General features: G+C 38.9%; 1 protein-coding gene across 10 annotated transcripts in view; it reads left to right on the top strand.

The window, feature by feature from the left end:
• CALD1 (caldesmon 1) overlaps nucleotides 1-16,624 on the top strand; it is a 177,884-nt gene extending 161,260 nt beyond the window's left edge. For all 10 annotated transcript variants that reach the window (XM_026511469.4, XM_026511421.3, XM_048213030.2 and 7 more), the window contains 7 exons: nucleotides 25-165; nucleotides 3,871-3,914; nucleotides 4,022-4,100; nucleotides 5,946-6,083; nucleotides 6,520-6,615; nucleotides 11,722-11,802; nucleotides 14,276-16,624. In XM_026511469.4, coding sequence (XP_026367254.1) covers nucleotides 25-165; nucleotides 3,871-3,914; nucleotides 4,022-4,100; nucleotides 5,946-6,083; nucleotides 6,520-6,615; nucleotides 11,722-11,802; nucleotides 14,276-14,281 — 585 coding nt within the window. In that variant the 3' untranslated portion in view covers nucleotides 14,282-16,624. The remainder of the gene's footprint in view (nucleotides 1-24; nucleotides 166-3,870; nucleotides 3,915-4,021; nucleotides 4,101-5,945; nucleotides 6,084-6,519; nucleotides 6,616-11,721; nucleotides 11,803-14,275) is intronic.
• Nucleotides 16,625-18,321: the final 1,697 nt, after the last annotated feature.

The raw sequence follows: 18,321 nt of genomic DNA on the forward strand, positions 1-18,321 counted from the left end.
TGTTATATGTTCTTTCTCCCTTAGGAAGAGAAGAGGAGGCTAAAGGAAGAGATTGAAAGGCGACGGGCGGAAGCTGCTGAGAAACGTCAGAAGATGCCCGAAGACAGCTTATCAGATGACAAGAAGCCATTCAAGTGTTTCACTCCCAAAGGTTCATCTCTCAAGGTATTTCCTACAACCAGACAGCCTTCTTACAAAACCTCTGTTATAAAGTGATGGAAACTTGATTTTGGCCCCTTACTTAGTTATTCATCGTTCAAAGCCTTTGCTTCATTTATCTTTTTGCTCCTTCTCTCAGCCTTTTTACTCTTCTCTTTGTAACGTGTAGGGAGGAGAGAAATAAAGTGGAGAGCTTTGTATCTGTTGTTCATTAGATGCTTTGGAATGCATTAAAGTGACATTCAGCGACTATCTGTACATTTCACTGACCCGTGCCTTCCAGATGCCTCATTGCTCCGAGCAGTTGAAAATAGAAACATTGAAAGTTTCTAAAGTGGGCAACTATGTTATAAAGGTTTGAGCTGCTTTTCATGCTAGCTGTTCACTTTTAATTTGTCATTATTAAAAGTAGGGCAGCTGGAAATGGTACTGGTGACACCTGAAAGCTGTTGTCATGGGAGGAGATGCAGTGTAACTTGGGTAGGGTCCTTTGCCAGGATGAGTTTGGTCCCATCACTGGCTTTGAGGAGCACAGCTCCTAATTGATGGAGGATCGAAGTGCGGGCAGGAGAAAAGAGAATGAGCAGGAGGGAGCCCAATCAAGGACATGAGAGAAGGGTTGACATGCAGAGAAAAGAGAACAGTCTGGGTCCTTGTGTTCCTGGCTCATCAATAATCCGAGAAAGCCATGTTCTCTCTCTACTGTCCTTGAAATCCAACCCAAGCCAAATTTTCTTTGAACAATCTTGGTAACACGAAGAAAGTCATAGTCATCTAAGCTTCTAATTGCTATTCTTTTCGGGAGAAACTATAGCCCATGTCCTTTTCTTCTTCAAATATCTCTTCTCTACTAAATTTTTCAATTTACTTACTTCTCTGGTGTTTCCCTCAACCAGACTCCTGGCTTCCCATTTCATCCAGTGTTCCTAGGAAGCCATTCATCTGCTCCCTCTGATAGAGAGCCATGTGTGAGCAAAGTATTATGTTAAAAAGAAACAAAAAATTCCTGTATAACAGAGACATACTTTCAGAAGCAAGCAGTCTCTTGCTTTTCTCCAGAGTATGTGCCTTGAGGAATTTGCCGTAGCTCTGGTTTTAAAGCTCAATTTCATATTCTGTGATTGAATTCCTACAGTTGTTGATACTCTTGGCCCGGCCACTTTTATAAGCGGTCATAAGTTAAGATTGTAGAATGCCAGCGCAAGGGAAAACATTTGTATTTGACCTCAAAATATTATCAACTCGTGTATTTTGTTAAGTTCTCAGGACTCCTATTCCTTGTCTGGGAAACTCTGAACCTGGTTTCTCACAGTTAAATTTTGTTAGCGGTCAATGGTTTTTCTTACGTAAAACATGCACAGAACAAATTTTAAGTAAATTAAATTTAAAAATTGGGTTTTTATTGTTGTTATTTTCATATTTTGGTGGTGGAAGGGGTGTAGAGTAAGGAGAGAGCCAATTTTCTGAAAAGAACAGCATGCTTTTTTTCCCTTGAGTAGTATCGAGACAACACTGCCACCTCTTGGTCTCCGAAGAACCAACTGCTCTCGTTAAAGTCCTTACACAGAGATTTGTTTAGTGTATCAATTCAGTACACATTGTTACACTATTTAGATGAAGTTAAGGATTTCCCAGTAGGAATGCACCAGTAAATGGATGGTGAGACCTGACAAAATGTGATAATGAAGTCAAGCTGTTTTCGATGTTGGAGATACAAAAGGAGATGTCAGAGTGTGAAAATCTCCATCATGTGAATTAATGGGATCGCCAAGGTTGGCCAGCTCGTCCCAGAGTCAGAAGGCTGCTGGCAGTGCTACAGAGAACAAGTCTCACCTCTGCTGCCCCTTCCTTGTGCTTCTGTCCTTCTGCTATGCGTTTCATTCCTTCATCCCCCTGCCGGGCATGTGTTCCCCAAATCTTCCTGCGTGGGTTTGCTCTGCCACAGATGTCCTGTCCCCTGTAACTTGTGCACTCCTACCCCCCACCCTCACTTCCGTAAACTCATTGATAAAACTGTAAACCAAACTATAAACTAAAAACCTCAGCTCCGAATCAAAACTACTGAAAAACTTCTCCACTGACCCCAGAAAGTCACTTCTCCCAAGACCACAGCATTTTCTTCTTATCCTTACTATGGTACCTATCATGGAGTGTAAAGTATTTTATTTGTATGTTCTACTAGTCTCCCCTACTAATTGTGTTCTCCTTAAAGAGTAGGACACTGTCTTATACATTGTTGAGTGTTCAACTTTGTAGAGTGAGTACTCAGTATGTATTAATTGGTTAGTTGTTTAGCGGACCAGCTGGCAAGGTTAAAGTAGGATGGATGGATGGATGGATGGATGGATAATATTAAAAGTGCCAATGCATTGCATGGTTTCAATGTATTTCACCTTATTCAATTGGGAACTTTTTCTCCAGAAGTGCACTTCTAAGTTATATTAAAATCAGAAAAATAAGATTTAAGACACTTTGCATCCCAAAAACTTAGGGCTACCGATAACACTTTTTTGCATAAAATTTTATTTTTAATGAGTTTGCTTTTATCATTGTGAGAAATCATTGGAAAGAATGAAATGCCCCCACTAACATCTATACAGATGGTATTCAACTGATATTAGGAGTGAAACATGTTTTCCAAAAAGCCTAATGGTGTTTATTTAAAAGTCCACGAGTCCCAGGACAGTCCAGGCCAGAAAGAGCCATTGACATCTCAGAATACTCTAGGGGACACTCAACCACACCAGCCTGGAGTAGCTGAAGTCTGGTAGATTCCTTGGCTGCCCTGAACAGGGCGGAAAATAGACCCCTCAGCACATGTGTGCCTTGGCACAGGCAGTCATATACAAAGGTTTTACTATGTGCTGATTTTGGTAGGTGATAAGTGACAGAGGCTTTCTCCCCTGGCATTGGGTATCATAAGGAGTCAACAGATACTTGCTGACTTACATAAAACATCTGATTTTAGTGATACAGTTTCATAAAATATAATGTTTGATTTAGTAGGTTTAGGTTCAGTTAAAGGAAATTCCTAGCTTTAAAAAGAAAAAGGATTGTATCGAAGACTACCATTTCACATATATCCATCAGTTTTTCTGGGTTTTTTTCTGTCATTCCCATTGGGCCAACAGGGGTTTCATGGGAGGCCTCAGCCCCGTGGAGCCATGCCCAGATCTCAGTCTACTCCCATCCACATCTTCCACATTCAAGGCAAATTAAATTCAGCAGTAGGCTTGACAGCTGTCAGCTAGAAAGCCAGGCTAAGAAGGAGGTGAGTAGTTCACAGTTCCTAGTTACCTTTCTTATTTGATCCTGCTACTCATTAAATATATAGTTAAAACACTGTGGGAAAATTTTGTTAATCAAATATTTATACTCACATAAATACGTCCTAAAGGGTAACAGCACGTGCTTTTGGAATAAATTGTTGTTATCTTGAAGTGTAATTATTTTGCCGCTGATTGACGTTTCAGAGGCATTTTTATTCCATTTTGTCTGGTCTTTAATTTGCCTCCAGAACTTTGTGTTTCTGCACACTTTCTCTATCTGCCATTGTCCCCTCCAGATCTCACTCTCAAATACCTCATAAAGTAGTTTTATTATTACTATTACCCTTACACACTCTGGTGCTTTTACTCACCAGCTGGCAAGGGCTGAGAAACACTGTTTATAAGCTGCAAATATTAACTGGGTTTTTTTTTCAACTCCTAGATAGAAGAGCGAGCAGAATTTTTGAATAAGTCTGTGCAGAAAAGGTAAATATGGTTGATTTGTTCCGTTGAGAATCATCAGCTGTTACATATATGGAAAGATTCTCTCTTGTATTTTTATATGTGTGTGTGTGTGTTTATTCACTTAACAGTGGTGTCAAGTCAACTCATCAAGCAGCAGTCGTCTCCAAGATTGACAGCAGACTGGAGCAGTACACCAGTGCAATTGAGGTGAGGTGGCCTCAGAGGCGTGGGCAGAAACAGACTCTGGATGGATGACCACAGAGGTTTAGGGCAGCAGTCAGGTCCAGGAACCACATTACTGCGGTAGAATATTAGTGATGCTTCATTATACTTTCAACTAGTTATAGAGAAGAGCAGTGATAAAGATAAATTGTAGAAGATTTTAAATAAATTATTATTTTCTCCTTTTAGCTGGAATACTCTTTAATGAAGCTATTACTCGTTTAACAAATGGGCTCACTGGTTTTGAACTATATTACTTGTATGTTCATAAGTGTATCTTCAATATCCTTAATTACTTTTAAAATGTGTTCCCACATGCAGTTTAAACAGTTACAACTGTGGTTAATCCTTTTTTTCTATAAAAACTTTTATTATCAAATAAAATTAGTAGTATGAATTAATATAAAGGTGATAGACCAAGTTTAATCATTATCAATTTCAAATTGATTGTTTTGTGCTTGAAAGACGATAGTTTTATGCTTCTTTCTGTTCCAACTCCCCCCCCCCAAAAAAAGGGGGTCTATACTATTTGGAAATAAAGTATATTTCCAAGTACTAAAGCACTTGGTACGGTGCCATTGATCGAGATGTGTTTTTTTCTCCTTTTGTAGTTTTAGTCAATGGTTTTTACCCTTCAGATGTGTATCAGAACACCTGCTATAAAGTAACTGCATCAGTTTGGTTTGATTTTTCTCCTTTCCTTTGTACTGCAGAGTGGAGATACCTGTAAAATAGTTCAGAAACAAATGTTAAGAGGGAATAAGAAAGAGAGAGGTCTGGATGATATGTCAAATGAATAATCAAGTCCTAACACTCAAGAGGTGATTTTTCACAAGATTAAGTGTCCAGAAAAATATAAGACAAATTGCAGATAGTTATTTTCTGTGGTTGAATTGATCAGACCTCTAATAGGATTAACGAAGCCGAGACTGTGGCTTTAGAGCTCACACGGCCCAGGGAGATTTGTTTATGTGCAGGCCACTGATGGTACGTACCACTCACCCTGGCGGACCACCCTGGCAGCACATGCCACAGGCCACAGAGCAGGACCACCCAATTCTGGGTATGCCCGTCACTGCTGCTGGAAACCTCTCTTGAATGCACACCTTTCATTTTTACATCTGTTCTTCCCTCCTTCTGGTATATTCTCCATACGGAGGTCTCTCGGTTTTTCAACATGTCCCTGTGTTCGGTCCTTTGTATATGCCCTTCCCTCTACATGGAACGGCATTGCTCCTTCTCTTCACCTCGCCACTTCCAGACCTTCTGTTGGATCTCGGTTTCAATGTCACTTCTTCAGAGGAGTCTTTGCTTCTCTAAACTAAGTATTATTCCTCTCAGGTATGCTCTCTGGGCATGCTTTACATAAAGCACTGCATTTATCTTCCATCGCACTCACCACAATGTGAAATAAATACTTGTATAACTAGTTACTGTCACTCTCCGCTATTAAAATGTTAAGTCCACTGTAGCGCACAGAGCAGACTGTCTTGAGTAGTTCTATATCCCCAGAGCCTAGCGCGGGGCCCTGCGCACATACAGGCACTTACCTGTTGAGGAAACGACGTGAAATACCACCTTCACAGTCAGGGGTGTCCCAGTAAAAAGCATCATTTCATTTTTGGAAGAACTTCTGATGTGGGTATTTTGGTATATTTGAGGGATATAGGTCATCGGAATGTAGTTTCACCCCAGAATTTTTGGTGAAGGTGAGATTTTTTTCATATCACAATGAATTTTAAATGATAATGTTGAGGGAGACAAGCTCACCGTAATTTTATGAGAACAAACTTATCAGCACCGCCTCTAAAAAGAATTTGCACATTTCAGGGAACAAAAACCACAAAACCTCTGAAGCCAGCAGCCTCGGATCTTCCCGTTCCTGCTGAAGGTGTCCGCAATATCAAGAGCATGTGGGAGAAAGGGAACGTGTTCTCATCCCCCGCTGTGTCAGGCACACCAAATAAGGTCAGTGTAGGATTTTGGTCTTTTAATTTTGGAGCCTGGATTTTTTTTTCCTTTTTTTTTTTTTTAAAGGAATCACAATAGTTTATCATAAAAGCAGTGAAGGTGTTGATTCTCTCAGAGACAATGTGTTCAGAAGGCTAGACTGTGCCCTATGCTCTGGCCACAGTATTCTAAATGAAGTGCCTGAAATTAATCAGCAACCCCTGGGTTGGGTGGGGGTTGGGTGAGGGGCAAGAAAACCAGATAACATCATCTTTAAATATCAAATTTAAGGTTTATTTTACTCAAAATATTAAAGATAAAGATCAATAATTGCTTAGTGTCACATAATGGTTATGTAAGGTAATACCTAATAGTATTTTGAGGTTATTTTGAAGTATTTTCCCCAAGTAAAGTTTATTTTTTTTTCTGTAATATTGGATTATTGACTTTGTAGGAGACTGCTGGCTTGAAGGTGGGGGTTTCCAGCCGCATCAATGAATGGCTAACTAAAACCCCAGATGGAAATAAGTCACCCGCTCCCAAACCTTCTGTAAGTAGCTCTGGGTTTTTCTGAAGTATTTGATCTCTCAGTTTCCAGCAGCAGAAGAAAACAAGGTATTGGTCTGTTTGCCTGGAAAAGGCGGTGCTCCTAGTCTTTGCTGTCACCCTGAATAGCAAACAAGGAGGGGCTCAGCTTTAGAGAGAAGGGTCCAGAGCAGCCGTACCCTAATTACCCAGAGGATACCAATCCCGAGGGACTGGAGCCCCAGTCCCCTCGACACCCTGAGTGCAGTAGCTAGCCAGAGCTTTAGCGGTTCACAAGTTACACTCTTAACTGCTCTATTTGTTTAGCTTCCATTCTAGAAAGCACAGTTAGGAATTTGAAAGTGAAAATGTCTAATTATCTTGGCCACTTCTCAGTCAAGAGCCCTCCCTAGACTCATTCCCAAAAGAATGTGTATGTTGGCTATTTTGAACCATATTTTCTAATTTGACTAATTTCTGTAACTTAACACAAAAATACAGTTATTGGGCAGTTGTCGAAATAATTGCTATAATTTTATTGTCAACACCTCCAAAGGAAAGCCATTAAAAAAAAACACACAGTAAAACTGGAAACTATAAAAACTGGTTATGAATGTTATTTTTGGAAATGTAACTTTTTTATTAAGTGAGGCTATCTTTTTATAAAAATGTTCTTTTACATTTTTCATTGAATGTCTGTGATAATTGCCTTGCATTTATCATTATAATCAAAACCCTTATTAAGCTCTCTACTGTATATTAGTGGGCTTTCTCGGTGAAGTTGCTTTTATACCTTTGTTGGTGCCCAAGGGAGCAGAGCCTCCATTGGTATAACCACTCCAAGCCAGAGGTAGAAGAAAAGCCTTCTAAATCATCGGCCTCTGCATTGTTGACCATTTAATTGCATCCACTGGCTCCATATTTAATCTCCAAAGTAGTCAGTAAAGTTTATCACTTTTCCAACTTAAAAAGAAAATAAGGAAGTATTCCCATACATTTCATGGGTACAACTCCTTGGAATCAGTTAATATTCAGCCTGAGACTTTTTGCGTTAGGGCTCACAGGAGGTGTAAAACTAATGTAAACCCAAGTTAAAATTGGAAAGTCTGTATATCAGGGCGGAAAAAATATTTCCCCATCCAAGTAGATATAGAAAGAGGGGCCTATAACTAGAGACAGTTTAGGCAAGGGATCATACCCAAAAGGTATATTCTCTTTAGTGCCTCAAATTTCCCCAGCACCAAAGGTGATATAAAGAGTAGGAATTACTTTTTTAACTGGTAACTTATGTAAGTTTTGTGTGTCCAGATAAGTGATTATTAACCTTTCTGAATTTTGGACCCTTTTGAAAACCTAATGAAATCTAAGGACCCTCTCCCCACAAACATGCATTTGATACAAATTCAGCAAGTTCATAGACCCACTGAAGGTCTCACACGATAGCAAGGCTAAAGAGAGAAAGGTATATGTTTTCCTCTTTGATGAGTATGGCCCATTGCTGGATGATATGGTTACTTTTTCACATTTACAGTATTGGCAATCTTGTTCATTTCTATACCATATTATACCCCTGTATTTGTCCCAGGACTTGACCCTTACTCTTTTAGCAGCACCTTAACTGGTAAGTTATCATCATCTGTGTTGTCCTAATGGGAGGGTTAAGAGATTTAACTTAGTTATTATTACAACAGGTATAATAACTGTGGAGGCTTCCACCCAAAAAGCCCATTTTCTGGTAGGACCAAAAGGTATTACAGGAAATTACAAAACATTGCCTGCCATTGGCCTTACCATTAGTAAGCAGTTTGCTAGACCATCTTCTGGAGGATGGAGATGAAAGGAAAGAAGAATGGAACAATTAGTATAGATTGTGGTGATCTATTTTTTCCCATGTCCCATTGGATTTGGTAGACTAGTGTGGCTTCCTGGATAAAGGTCAAATTGTAAGAAAGCAAATGTAATTGATGTTGTAAATAAAAGCTTGTTTGAATGTGCTTGATAAGCCGATTTAAGCTTCGTGCACATCCCAAGCGTAGTACACCCAGCGCCATGTCGAAGTCTGAATAAGCAACATGGCAGTCTCTTTGGGAGAGGACATGACTTGGAGCTCAGGAAGGGCAAGAGGGCAACTCATAGACACTATGGACCTGCAGAAAAGAGATGAAATTTCTGAAATGCAGAAAGGGCTGGGAGGATCCTGCAGATGCATGAAACTTGTCAGGAAAAGGTTAAGTCTGGGAAGGCAGCTTAGAAAGACAGGTCAAGCAAAGATCTCGTCCAGGTCTTGTCCGGGCGGGGCGTCTCACACTGGTGGCCTGCAGCTAAGATCTGTGTAGTTTGGGGACGTTGTGCTTTATTTCCCTTTTTAAAATTGTAATTTGAACACATTTTTGAGTATAGAGGCATACACTCTTGAATTTGTTGATTCCCTCTTTTTCTTTTCTTTTCTATTAAGTTTTTTACACCAGGCCTCTTTGGGCATTTATGTTTCTAGCCTGGCCCTTCGTGGCAGGCATCTAAGTTTGACACCCCTGGGACTCAGCCTGAGCCCAGGATGTCAGAGGATTACCTAAAGACAACAGAAAATGGAAGGCCCCCAAAGGTACCTTCTGATTTGGGATCAGAGGTGATTTATCCTCAGCTCCTTGTTTATATTTCTTGGTATACATGGGTGGAGGGGAAAGCCTGGGTTTGTTTTGGCAAATGTGTGGCATGTGGCCACTAAGGAAAAAAGCAGAGGAAAATGCTTTCGCCAAAATGGTCCTCACCCAGTGAAACCTCAAGGAAAGGAGCAATCCACAGGATTAGTTGTTGTAAAATTCCCTGAAGAGGAAAACCACCCTCAACCATGGGTTACATAATAATTTTCATATATGCTAAAAATTAAATGTGTTCAAAGTAGTTTGTCAAATCTGTATTTTTTAGGGTCCCTGAAAATTTACTTATTCAGAATTAAACACTGATCTGTACCTAATTCTTTACTGGGACATCTGCTGTTTGTGGGCAGAATTTATAGGATTTCGGTGTAACTTTGTAACTGGAATTCAGTTCAGAGTATGTCTGCTTTATCTGGTTTGACTGTTCTTTGTGTCTAACCTACATGTTATGTACAGCAATTTAAGAGCTAATTTGTCTTTCTTTTTGTTTAAAAAAAAACACCCAACAATGTCTTTCTCAGCTGAATTCTCTTCTTCATTCTCTGATCTCTGGTTGATTGGAAACCTGCTTCTCCTGCCTTCATTTCTCCCTCTTCTTCTGGAGTGGGTCTTTCTCTAAAATGTAGTCTGGTCAGGTAATTCCATTTATATTTCCCCTTTGATTTAAAATGCCTGCTTACTACTTGTATGTTAATAGTTTCTTAAGATGGACTCTTTAAACTCTGTAAGTGCTCTCAAAAGATTAATAGGCAGGATTTAAGGGAAATAACAATTCACTTTCTTCAGGAAAAGAACATTCATGTGAAAGAATAATAATTGTTTTATATGAATCAAATGAATAAAGTAATAATAGCCACTTTCCAGAGCTTCCATTAGTATGTTCCTAATTATAGTTTCCCAAATTTTGAAACAGTCTTCCAGACAATTTGGCAGCTTCTACCTACATTGGCAAATGTAGTGGAATTCTTCAAAAACAACGTGATTTGTTGCTTACTGGTTCCAAGTTAAATAGGTGTAACTGTCTAATAGAATATCAGGAATCCATGCCACAAAGGAAATCCAGAAACTCAGTAAGACTAAGGTAAATCTGAAATGCTTCACGTGGTACCATTTAACCAGTGCATTTTCAGTGTCAAATTTTCAATAGTATCTATCAAAAATATGTCCATTTAGACCAGTGTCTGTGGATAAATGCAATCGTTATTAGCTTTGCCTTCCTAATGAGAAAAGGTTTTGCCAAAATAAACATTACTGTTTCAGTAAAACACATTTATTTTCGACAGACCACCTTTGCCAAGTACTAATATAAGCAAATGCTGGAAGAAAAGTAAATGGAAACAGAAATTTGGATCCTTATCCAAACCAGATTAATTCTGAGGTAGTAAATAACAAATCAAAGCTATGTAACTGTTACCGATCGTTACTTCGTGCTTTCTTCCCAAGATTTCCACATGCTCTCACACATGTCATCAACTCTCTTACGGGTACAACTTGTGGTAAATCTTTCCTTTTGTGGGGCTAGGCTCTACTGATACCCTTCTGAATTACCCACTTGCTCCTCAGGAAACACGTGATTTTCGTCTGAGGAAAGTGCAGTTAGAGAAGTGTGTCAGCTTGAGCTGCCCAGAGGCAGACCAGACCCTAAGACAGTAATTCGAGTGCAAGTAGTTTACTTGGGAGGCGAAGACACTACAGGAAGTGAGTCAGGGAAAAGAAGTTAGCCAGTAATGCTATTTAGCAAGTCACCACATGGGCTATTAAAACTTAATCCCACTGAGGCAGCCCTGGAAACCACCATAAAACACATGCTTCACAGTTATCCCACCTGAGGTGTGAGTGAGCCTGAGAAACACTCTTGCACCAAATCTCATCGGTGAGTGATTGAGGACTTCTCCTGGGGGTGTAAACTCTCTGAACTTCCAGCCTGCCTCCTGGGTGCGCAGAGTGGGCATCTGTAGCCAGAGAAGGACCTCAAGCAAAGAAGTGGAGTGTTGGCGTTTGGAAGTCAGGCTGGTCTGCATTGAAGTCCTAAGGGTATAGGGGAGACACCGGAATGCTGAAAGAAAGTTAATCTGCAAGAGGTGAAATGCTTATCCAACCCCCGAAAGAATTAACGCTAACATATATTCTATTTGCTTCTAAGAGCAAATGGAAAGTTAAAAATAGGCTACATTATTTTAAATATGCTTATATTCCAGTTCTACTGATCAATAAACAGGAAGGCCTTGGTGGAGGACAGGAACTACCTGCTGCATAATTCCAGCCCATTCTCATATCAGAACACAGATCAAGGTCTATATAAAAACAAACAGTGGCTAAATGATCCTTTTGATCCCATCCATTTCGAATCATCAGGATAAAGTGTATTAAATAAGAAATTGATTCAAACAAACAACAGAAGTGGTGGTTTATTTAGGCCTGGCCAGAAAATATAAATGGCCACTTATCAACTTCTTCTGCTTTTTCTTCATTAGGATTTGAGGCCAGGAGACGTATCTGGCAAGCGGAACCTCTGGGAAAAGCAATCTGTGGACAAGGTCACTTCTCCCACTAAGGTAATCTACTGGGAAGATTTGCTTTTCATAGGTTCTTTTCCTGCTGTATCCTGCGGCATGATGTCCCAGGGTCAAATGAGAAATATCACTGATCCACAGAGCCTTGTCTAGGTAACCATCAGCTTCTCAAAACTTATATATGATACAGTGAGAGCTAAAGTTCACAGAGCCTTCAGAACTGTAGGCTTGTCAGTCATACAACATAAATAGTCCAGACCCATGGAGTGGTTCTCAGTAAGACATTCTAGAAGCGCCATAGTGGTAGGAGTGTTAACAACAGAGGTCATATGGTATAAGCGAGCTCTATACTACCTTACATGGTCTAGGCTTGGGACTGCAGCCATTTGAAGGTCACCTAGGGAAAAACATCTGTCTCCCTGAGTGGCACCAAAACTGCTTTCTGGAACCATTACATTGCCAGCAGCCTAGGACCCAAGGTTGCTATGGCAAAAAATTAAAATAATATTTAAAAGTCAGGCAAAACTTGCTACCCTATGAAAACTAATGACTAAGAATGCTTGGATTTGTCTTTTTTTGGTCTTCTGGTCAACGGGTATGCTCATTCTTCATAAAGGAGGCTCTAGACAATACCTAAATGATACTCTGAAAATAGGACTCCGTTGTCCAAGGAGCTAATTCAACTTCTAATTGTAGCCCTTCTATTTCAAGCAAGCCCAGTCTTCTCCTTTAATAGAGGGAAAATTGAAAAGAGAGAAATCAGAGAGCAACCATAAGCAGGATTAGAACAGTCTGCTTATTTAGAAGCACTTTTCAAGCAACCCCGGGACTGGGGAACACCTCAGAGGCAACCAGAGGATCTCTACAGGTCCCTGAAGTGAGAGAGTCACTTCCGCTTTCCTACCTCTACTTGCTCCCAAGTCTGGCACAGCTGCCTAATGTGCTGTTCTGTCTCTCGATTAGTTACTGATTGCTCTTTCATTCCAACAAAGTCCACTGGCCCAGTCTCTCTATTTAAGGTGATTTCTAAATAACTTTTCTAACTCATTGCTAAATATATTAAAAGTACCTAGTAATAATGACCACCACTACAAACCACTATGTCCGCTCTATGCAAGGAACTGTTCTACCTTCTTAAGCTACATTATCTCCTTTGGCCCTCCAACCACGCTGTGAAGTGGGTCTTATTATTACCCCTGTTTAGAGCTGAGGAAAACAAAACACAGAGAGATGAACTTTCCCAAAGCCATGCAACAAATAAGTTAGCAAAGCCTGCATCAAAACTCAGGCTATCTGGTCTGGGCCTGCATTCTTAACCACTGTGCATGCTGCTTTCTTTTGAGGATTGCCTAGTTAGCAGAAAATATAAAGCTTTAAAGTTCCTTGCACAATTTTCTCCTGGTGGAGGGGTGTAGGGGAATTGTTTATTAGCTTCTTTCTAAAGACAAAGAATGAACTTTTGTTGGCCTAAGCCATCATGGCCCCTCCAGCATCTGTCTCCGACCTCTTGGAAATGGCAGTCAAAGGTGTATATAGTCTGCTTTCTGAGTAGAGGGTGCCAGCTGTCCGTGGCCCATCAGCATGAGTTCCATGGAGCCTCTCCGGATAACATTCCTCTGAGCCAGGGTTCTGGGAAGTGGAGTACAGAATGGTAACACTCAAGAGAACACCACTCACGTTCAACACAATGTGAATGGTACTCCTTGGAACTGTGCAGTGTGGTGGTACAAGGTGGGAAAGTGACAGGGTGAGTCTTCACACATACCACCCCCTCGTCCTCAGTCTGTACCACGAAACTCTCTGAATAATAATAATAATAATAATAATAATAATATAAGCATGAGGCCCAGAGCTGAGTTTATGAGGTAGGTGGCTCCTTTGCTCCAAAATGTCAGACTCACTACATGTCCTGCGGTCATTCCTTTGAGGTGGAAGTACACATTTGAAAATGCGGATTCACAACACTAGTATTTGTGAATACATCAGCAAGGATTTTTAGCAGCTAGTTGAAAAAAGAAATGTACAAATAAGAGTGTGGGCCAGATAAGTTTCAAGGGTCAGGGTGTAAGAATAGGAGGGAAGAAATAAAAAATAAGAGAAAACTAAAGATAAGCACGTTCCACTTCTCCATTGTCCTTTATGTGGCCGAGACGGAGCCATTTACCACGTGTGCCTGTTCCAGAAAGCACACTACAGATTCCTGGCCCTTCAAGTGGAGTTTTCTAAAAACAAAAACAAAAACAAAAAAAAGCTCCTTTACAAAGAATGCCATAGGCAAGGCTAAAGACCAAGACAGGGAAGGGGGAATATAAAGAAGAAAGAAAGAGGGAAGTAAAAAAATCAACAGAAGAGGGTAGACTAGAAGACGAGGAGCATATTTGAATAGAATACCAACAATAATCCTCCCTTTCATAAATATTCCTGCCCTATTTCAATTATTTTTTTCTTCTTCTGACACAAAGCATCTGGCTGAAACGCCACGGCCTGCAGATTTAAAGCTGTCTTCTCTTAGCAGGTTTGAGAAAGTTCAAGAAAGACCCAAAGTAGCCGCTCAAGATGCTGGACCAGCTCAGTTGAAGAGGGCGCATTTGCTCTGTTTTATATTTATGTTGATTTACTAAATTGAGTTCATTTCCTCTTGTTTTATTTTTCATTATCCCAGTAAACCCATGTATATTATTACTATATTTAATAATCACAGTCTAGAGATGTTCATGGTAAAAGTACTGCCCTGGCACAGGAGCCTGTTTCTAAAGAAACCCATGCTGTGAAATAGAGACTTTCCTACTGATCATCACAACTCTGTGTCTGAACAGTGACACCAGCCACCCCGGAAGTCAACAAAAGGAGCTTCAAGTTGAAAATTGCCTGAGGAATGTGTGCAGTGTCCAGAAAAACAAACCCTCATGGTTTGGTTTTGGGTTTTTCTATTTTAAATACAGAAGTCATGTTGTTTTCTGCACTTTAGCATAAAGCATGGAAGAAATTATCTTACTAGGCAATTGTAACACTTTCTGAAATTTACCCATTTCAGATTTGAGATACTACAATAATGATTTTCTTTAAAAAAAAATAAGATGTACTGTTAAGGTATTACTTTTTTCATGCTGATGAATATCTAAATTGGATTATGATGTTAGCTGACATTGGTACTGATTCTTTAGGTTGGTTGCTTTGTGGATTTCTTTGGTAGTGATAGCGAACCACATTTTAGATGACCTGATCATGTACGTATGTGCATACACGTATACAAACACACTAATGGTAGGAAGCTTTTCTTATGTGCTAGACTATTATATTTAGCAATATGTCCTTGTAACTAGCCAATATCACAGCTTTTTAAAAATTAAAAATCACAATATTATATTAATATTTCATATTTGCCAATAGATACATGGCAGAATAGGTATTGATATGTTTCCAATGCCCAATAACCTGTAAGACGAAAAGAGAGATTAGAAGTGTCAAAATTTGTTGACATTTTCTATAAAACATAGTATTTAGTTTATAATTAAAAAACAATCTTGAAGTCCAGTGTGAATTGTCCTAAATCTACCATCTGGGTCAAACTCAAAGCTTGCTCAGAACTCTATTGTATTCTTAAAATCGAGTCTACAGTAGGTTGGCTTAGATGATAAATGAGGTCTCTTCCTTCTCTAAAATTTGAAGACAAGAATTTTTGCCACAAAACTGTACAGATTGGAATTCCACGTGTGGGTATACTAAGACCAACTTTGGCTAATGTCTGGAAGCAGGGAAGAAAAGTGAGCAAAAGCCAGTATTTAGGAGTCATGACAGTATTTCCATTCTTAATAGACTGAAACATCTTTTAAATTAAACTTTTCTACTTTTATTAGTCATTGGTACTTTAAGTTAATAACATGTTGAATTTTCAAAAAATATGTGTAACTTTTATTAGTTTTACCTTTTTCCCCAAGAGTGTATCAACTTGTCATTTTTACATTTTGCACATACAACCTAGATATCACATCTTATTTTAGCTTATAAGTGTTCATCTATTCTCCACAATAGATGAGAAGAGTACTCCAGTGTCTTGGCAATATGTTCTAGCATGGAAATATACATGTAGTGTAATTCTATAAACTTATACCTCATTTGACTTAACCAAAATTGTCTTAGTCTCAATTCCTACCACATTGAGGGAGCCTCTCAAATGACTCTTTTCTAATCTACAGTATTGCCCTGGAAGAGGGCTAGCCAGGGCAAGGCTGGCGTGAGGAGTGACCACTGCCTTCCAAAGTCTATTCTCCTCATGAATCAGTAAAGAGTTGTTGAGTCCTCTAGCTTCAGCACACCTGGGCCAAAGGAAGGAAAGCCACCAAGATTGCACAGGTCATCCGCCCATGACAGAGTAGACATGAGTCTATGATAAAAGGAACTCGAATTCACATGCCGTGCCTGATTTTAGCATTGACTCCCATAACTGGAGTGAAATGGATCAAAGTTTGAATTAAGGCCCATGGTGAAGTCACATTGCTTTGTTGTACTTTTGAATAAGAGCTTCTCCTGATCACTATTATATATTTTTTTCCTAGAAAATCTAAAGTTGAGAAGAGAATATATCGATCCTGACTTTTATTCCAATATTGGATGGAATAAGTTTTAGGGTAGAATTTTGTTCAGTTTGGATTTAATCTTTTGAAAAATAAATTCCTTGTTTTCTTGTTTGATTACAATTCTCTTTGTTATCGTTAAGAGGTAAGACTGCAAGGTGACTAGCATGTTCTGTGAATCTGCCATTCCTTAAAATTTTATAAACACTTGATATTTTTCACTGATAATTGATCGCTGCAATAAATATATATTGTCAAAATGCATCCACAATAAATGGAATTCCTCCAAATGTCTCTGCCTTGCTTATTTTTATGCACCGTATTGATTACCAATAAGAGTTATACCTGTTTTAATAAAGATGGTGGCATAGCAAAAAATCTATATTTCAGATTGAGTCTTGGTTTTACTCTTTAAAAAAGGAAAAGCCATTTCATATTTTTAAAATTATTTTTATTACACGCAATTTTCTAATAAAATAGTGAAAATTGCTCTGATATGGACAACTGATCAAACATGTATGGAAAAAGTTGAAAGAGGGATTAAAAAAAATTCTCCTTCCAAAAAAAATTATCATATCTTCCTCCATACTCCCTCTCATTCCTTATCTTGTCACACACCACCCCTCTTGCTCCTAAAATAGGAGTACTGTTTTCCCAAAGGTAGCATCTTTTATAGTAGAAGTGGCCATTTAATATATACCCTTCATTTGCAGAATACTGACTCTTTGAAGGCACTGGAGACTACATTGACATCCAAAGATTTTTTTCATAGTAATTTTGCATATTTATGTAACACTGGTTGAATATATGAGGTTCTTCTCATAAAGGTTTAAACTGTGAGCCCAGAGCCCCTGAACACTCCCCTAAATCCTGCCCATTAGATTGGACAGAATTAGCTAAATTACTACAACTTAAAAAATAATTAGTACTTTTTACTTCTCCATCCTAATAAGAAGGGTGATCAGTTTAGGCAACAAGATAATTGTCATTAAAGATAACTCACAAAATAACAGTGAAAAGAATGGCATCTACAGTACTAGTACCAAACTGATAAGATTAAGGATGGACAAAACTTAATTCTACAGTGTGCATGTTCAGGTTATGAGCTTAAAGATATTATAGTCTCTTGTATGATGTAGGAAGTTTTTTTCTACTTGTGTAGGTTTTTTCTACTTTTGTTTGTATGAGTGCTCCACATGGAAGAATGGATTTTCAAAAATCTCATGACCTTAAAAATGTGTTCTTCCACAGGACCAAGGAGATGACCTAACAAGGTCTTGATTTGATTGCTATGTCTGTTAGTGTCAAGCTTATTAGTCATGTTGTCCAAACATTCTGTATCCTTACTGATTTTTTTTGTTCCATATCTACTATTGAGAAAGGCATGTGAAAATCTTCCCGTGTGCTTATGGATTTGTCTGTTGTCATTCTGTTAATTTTGCTTTCCATATTTTAAGATCGTGTTTCAGGAGCATGTGCAAATCTAGAATCATTAAAGCTTCCTAGTAAACTGAATGTTTTAACATGATGAAGTAATCCTCTATTTGCACAGCAAAGATTTTTGGCTTAAAGTTTGTTTTTTCTATCCTTAATATTACTACAGTGGCAAGTTGCATGACGTAACTTTTTCCACCCCGTTTACCTTCAGCCTTTGTGTAGCTTTTAGTTTTAGATGCATGTCTTTGAAAATCAGACATCACAAAATCATAATCATCAGGTTTTAATCCAGTCCGATCATCTTTGAGTTTTACCTGGAGTATTTAGGCCTTTTATATTTAATGTAATTACTGATACTCTATCATTTAAAAAGCATCCTCGTTATGTGCCACCTGTTTGATGGACTTTTTCTCTCTTGCTTTTATGCTAGGGCTACTTCTGCTTCAAAGCATGCAGTGATCTACAAGAGGCAGCTGAGAGGCTGAGTTAGACTTTTGGCAACCCAGTGGGGCTAGAGGAAAAAAGAATGTTCTGTCAAAGATGAGGATTT

The sequence above is a fragment of the Ursus arctos genome, unplaced genomic scaffold (assembly GCF_023065955.2).
Source record: "Ursus arctos isolate Adak ecotype North America unplaced genomic scaffold, UrsArc2.0 scaffold_3, whole genome shotgun sequence".
Taxonomy (NCBI): domain Eukaryota; kingdom Metazoa; phylum Chordata; class Mammalia; order Carnivora; family Ursidae; genus Ursus; species Ursus arctos.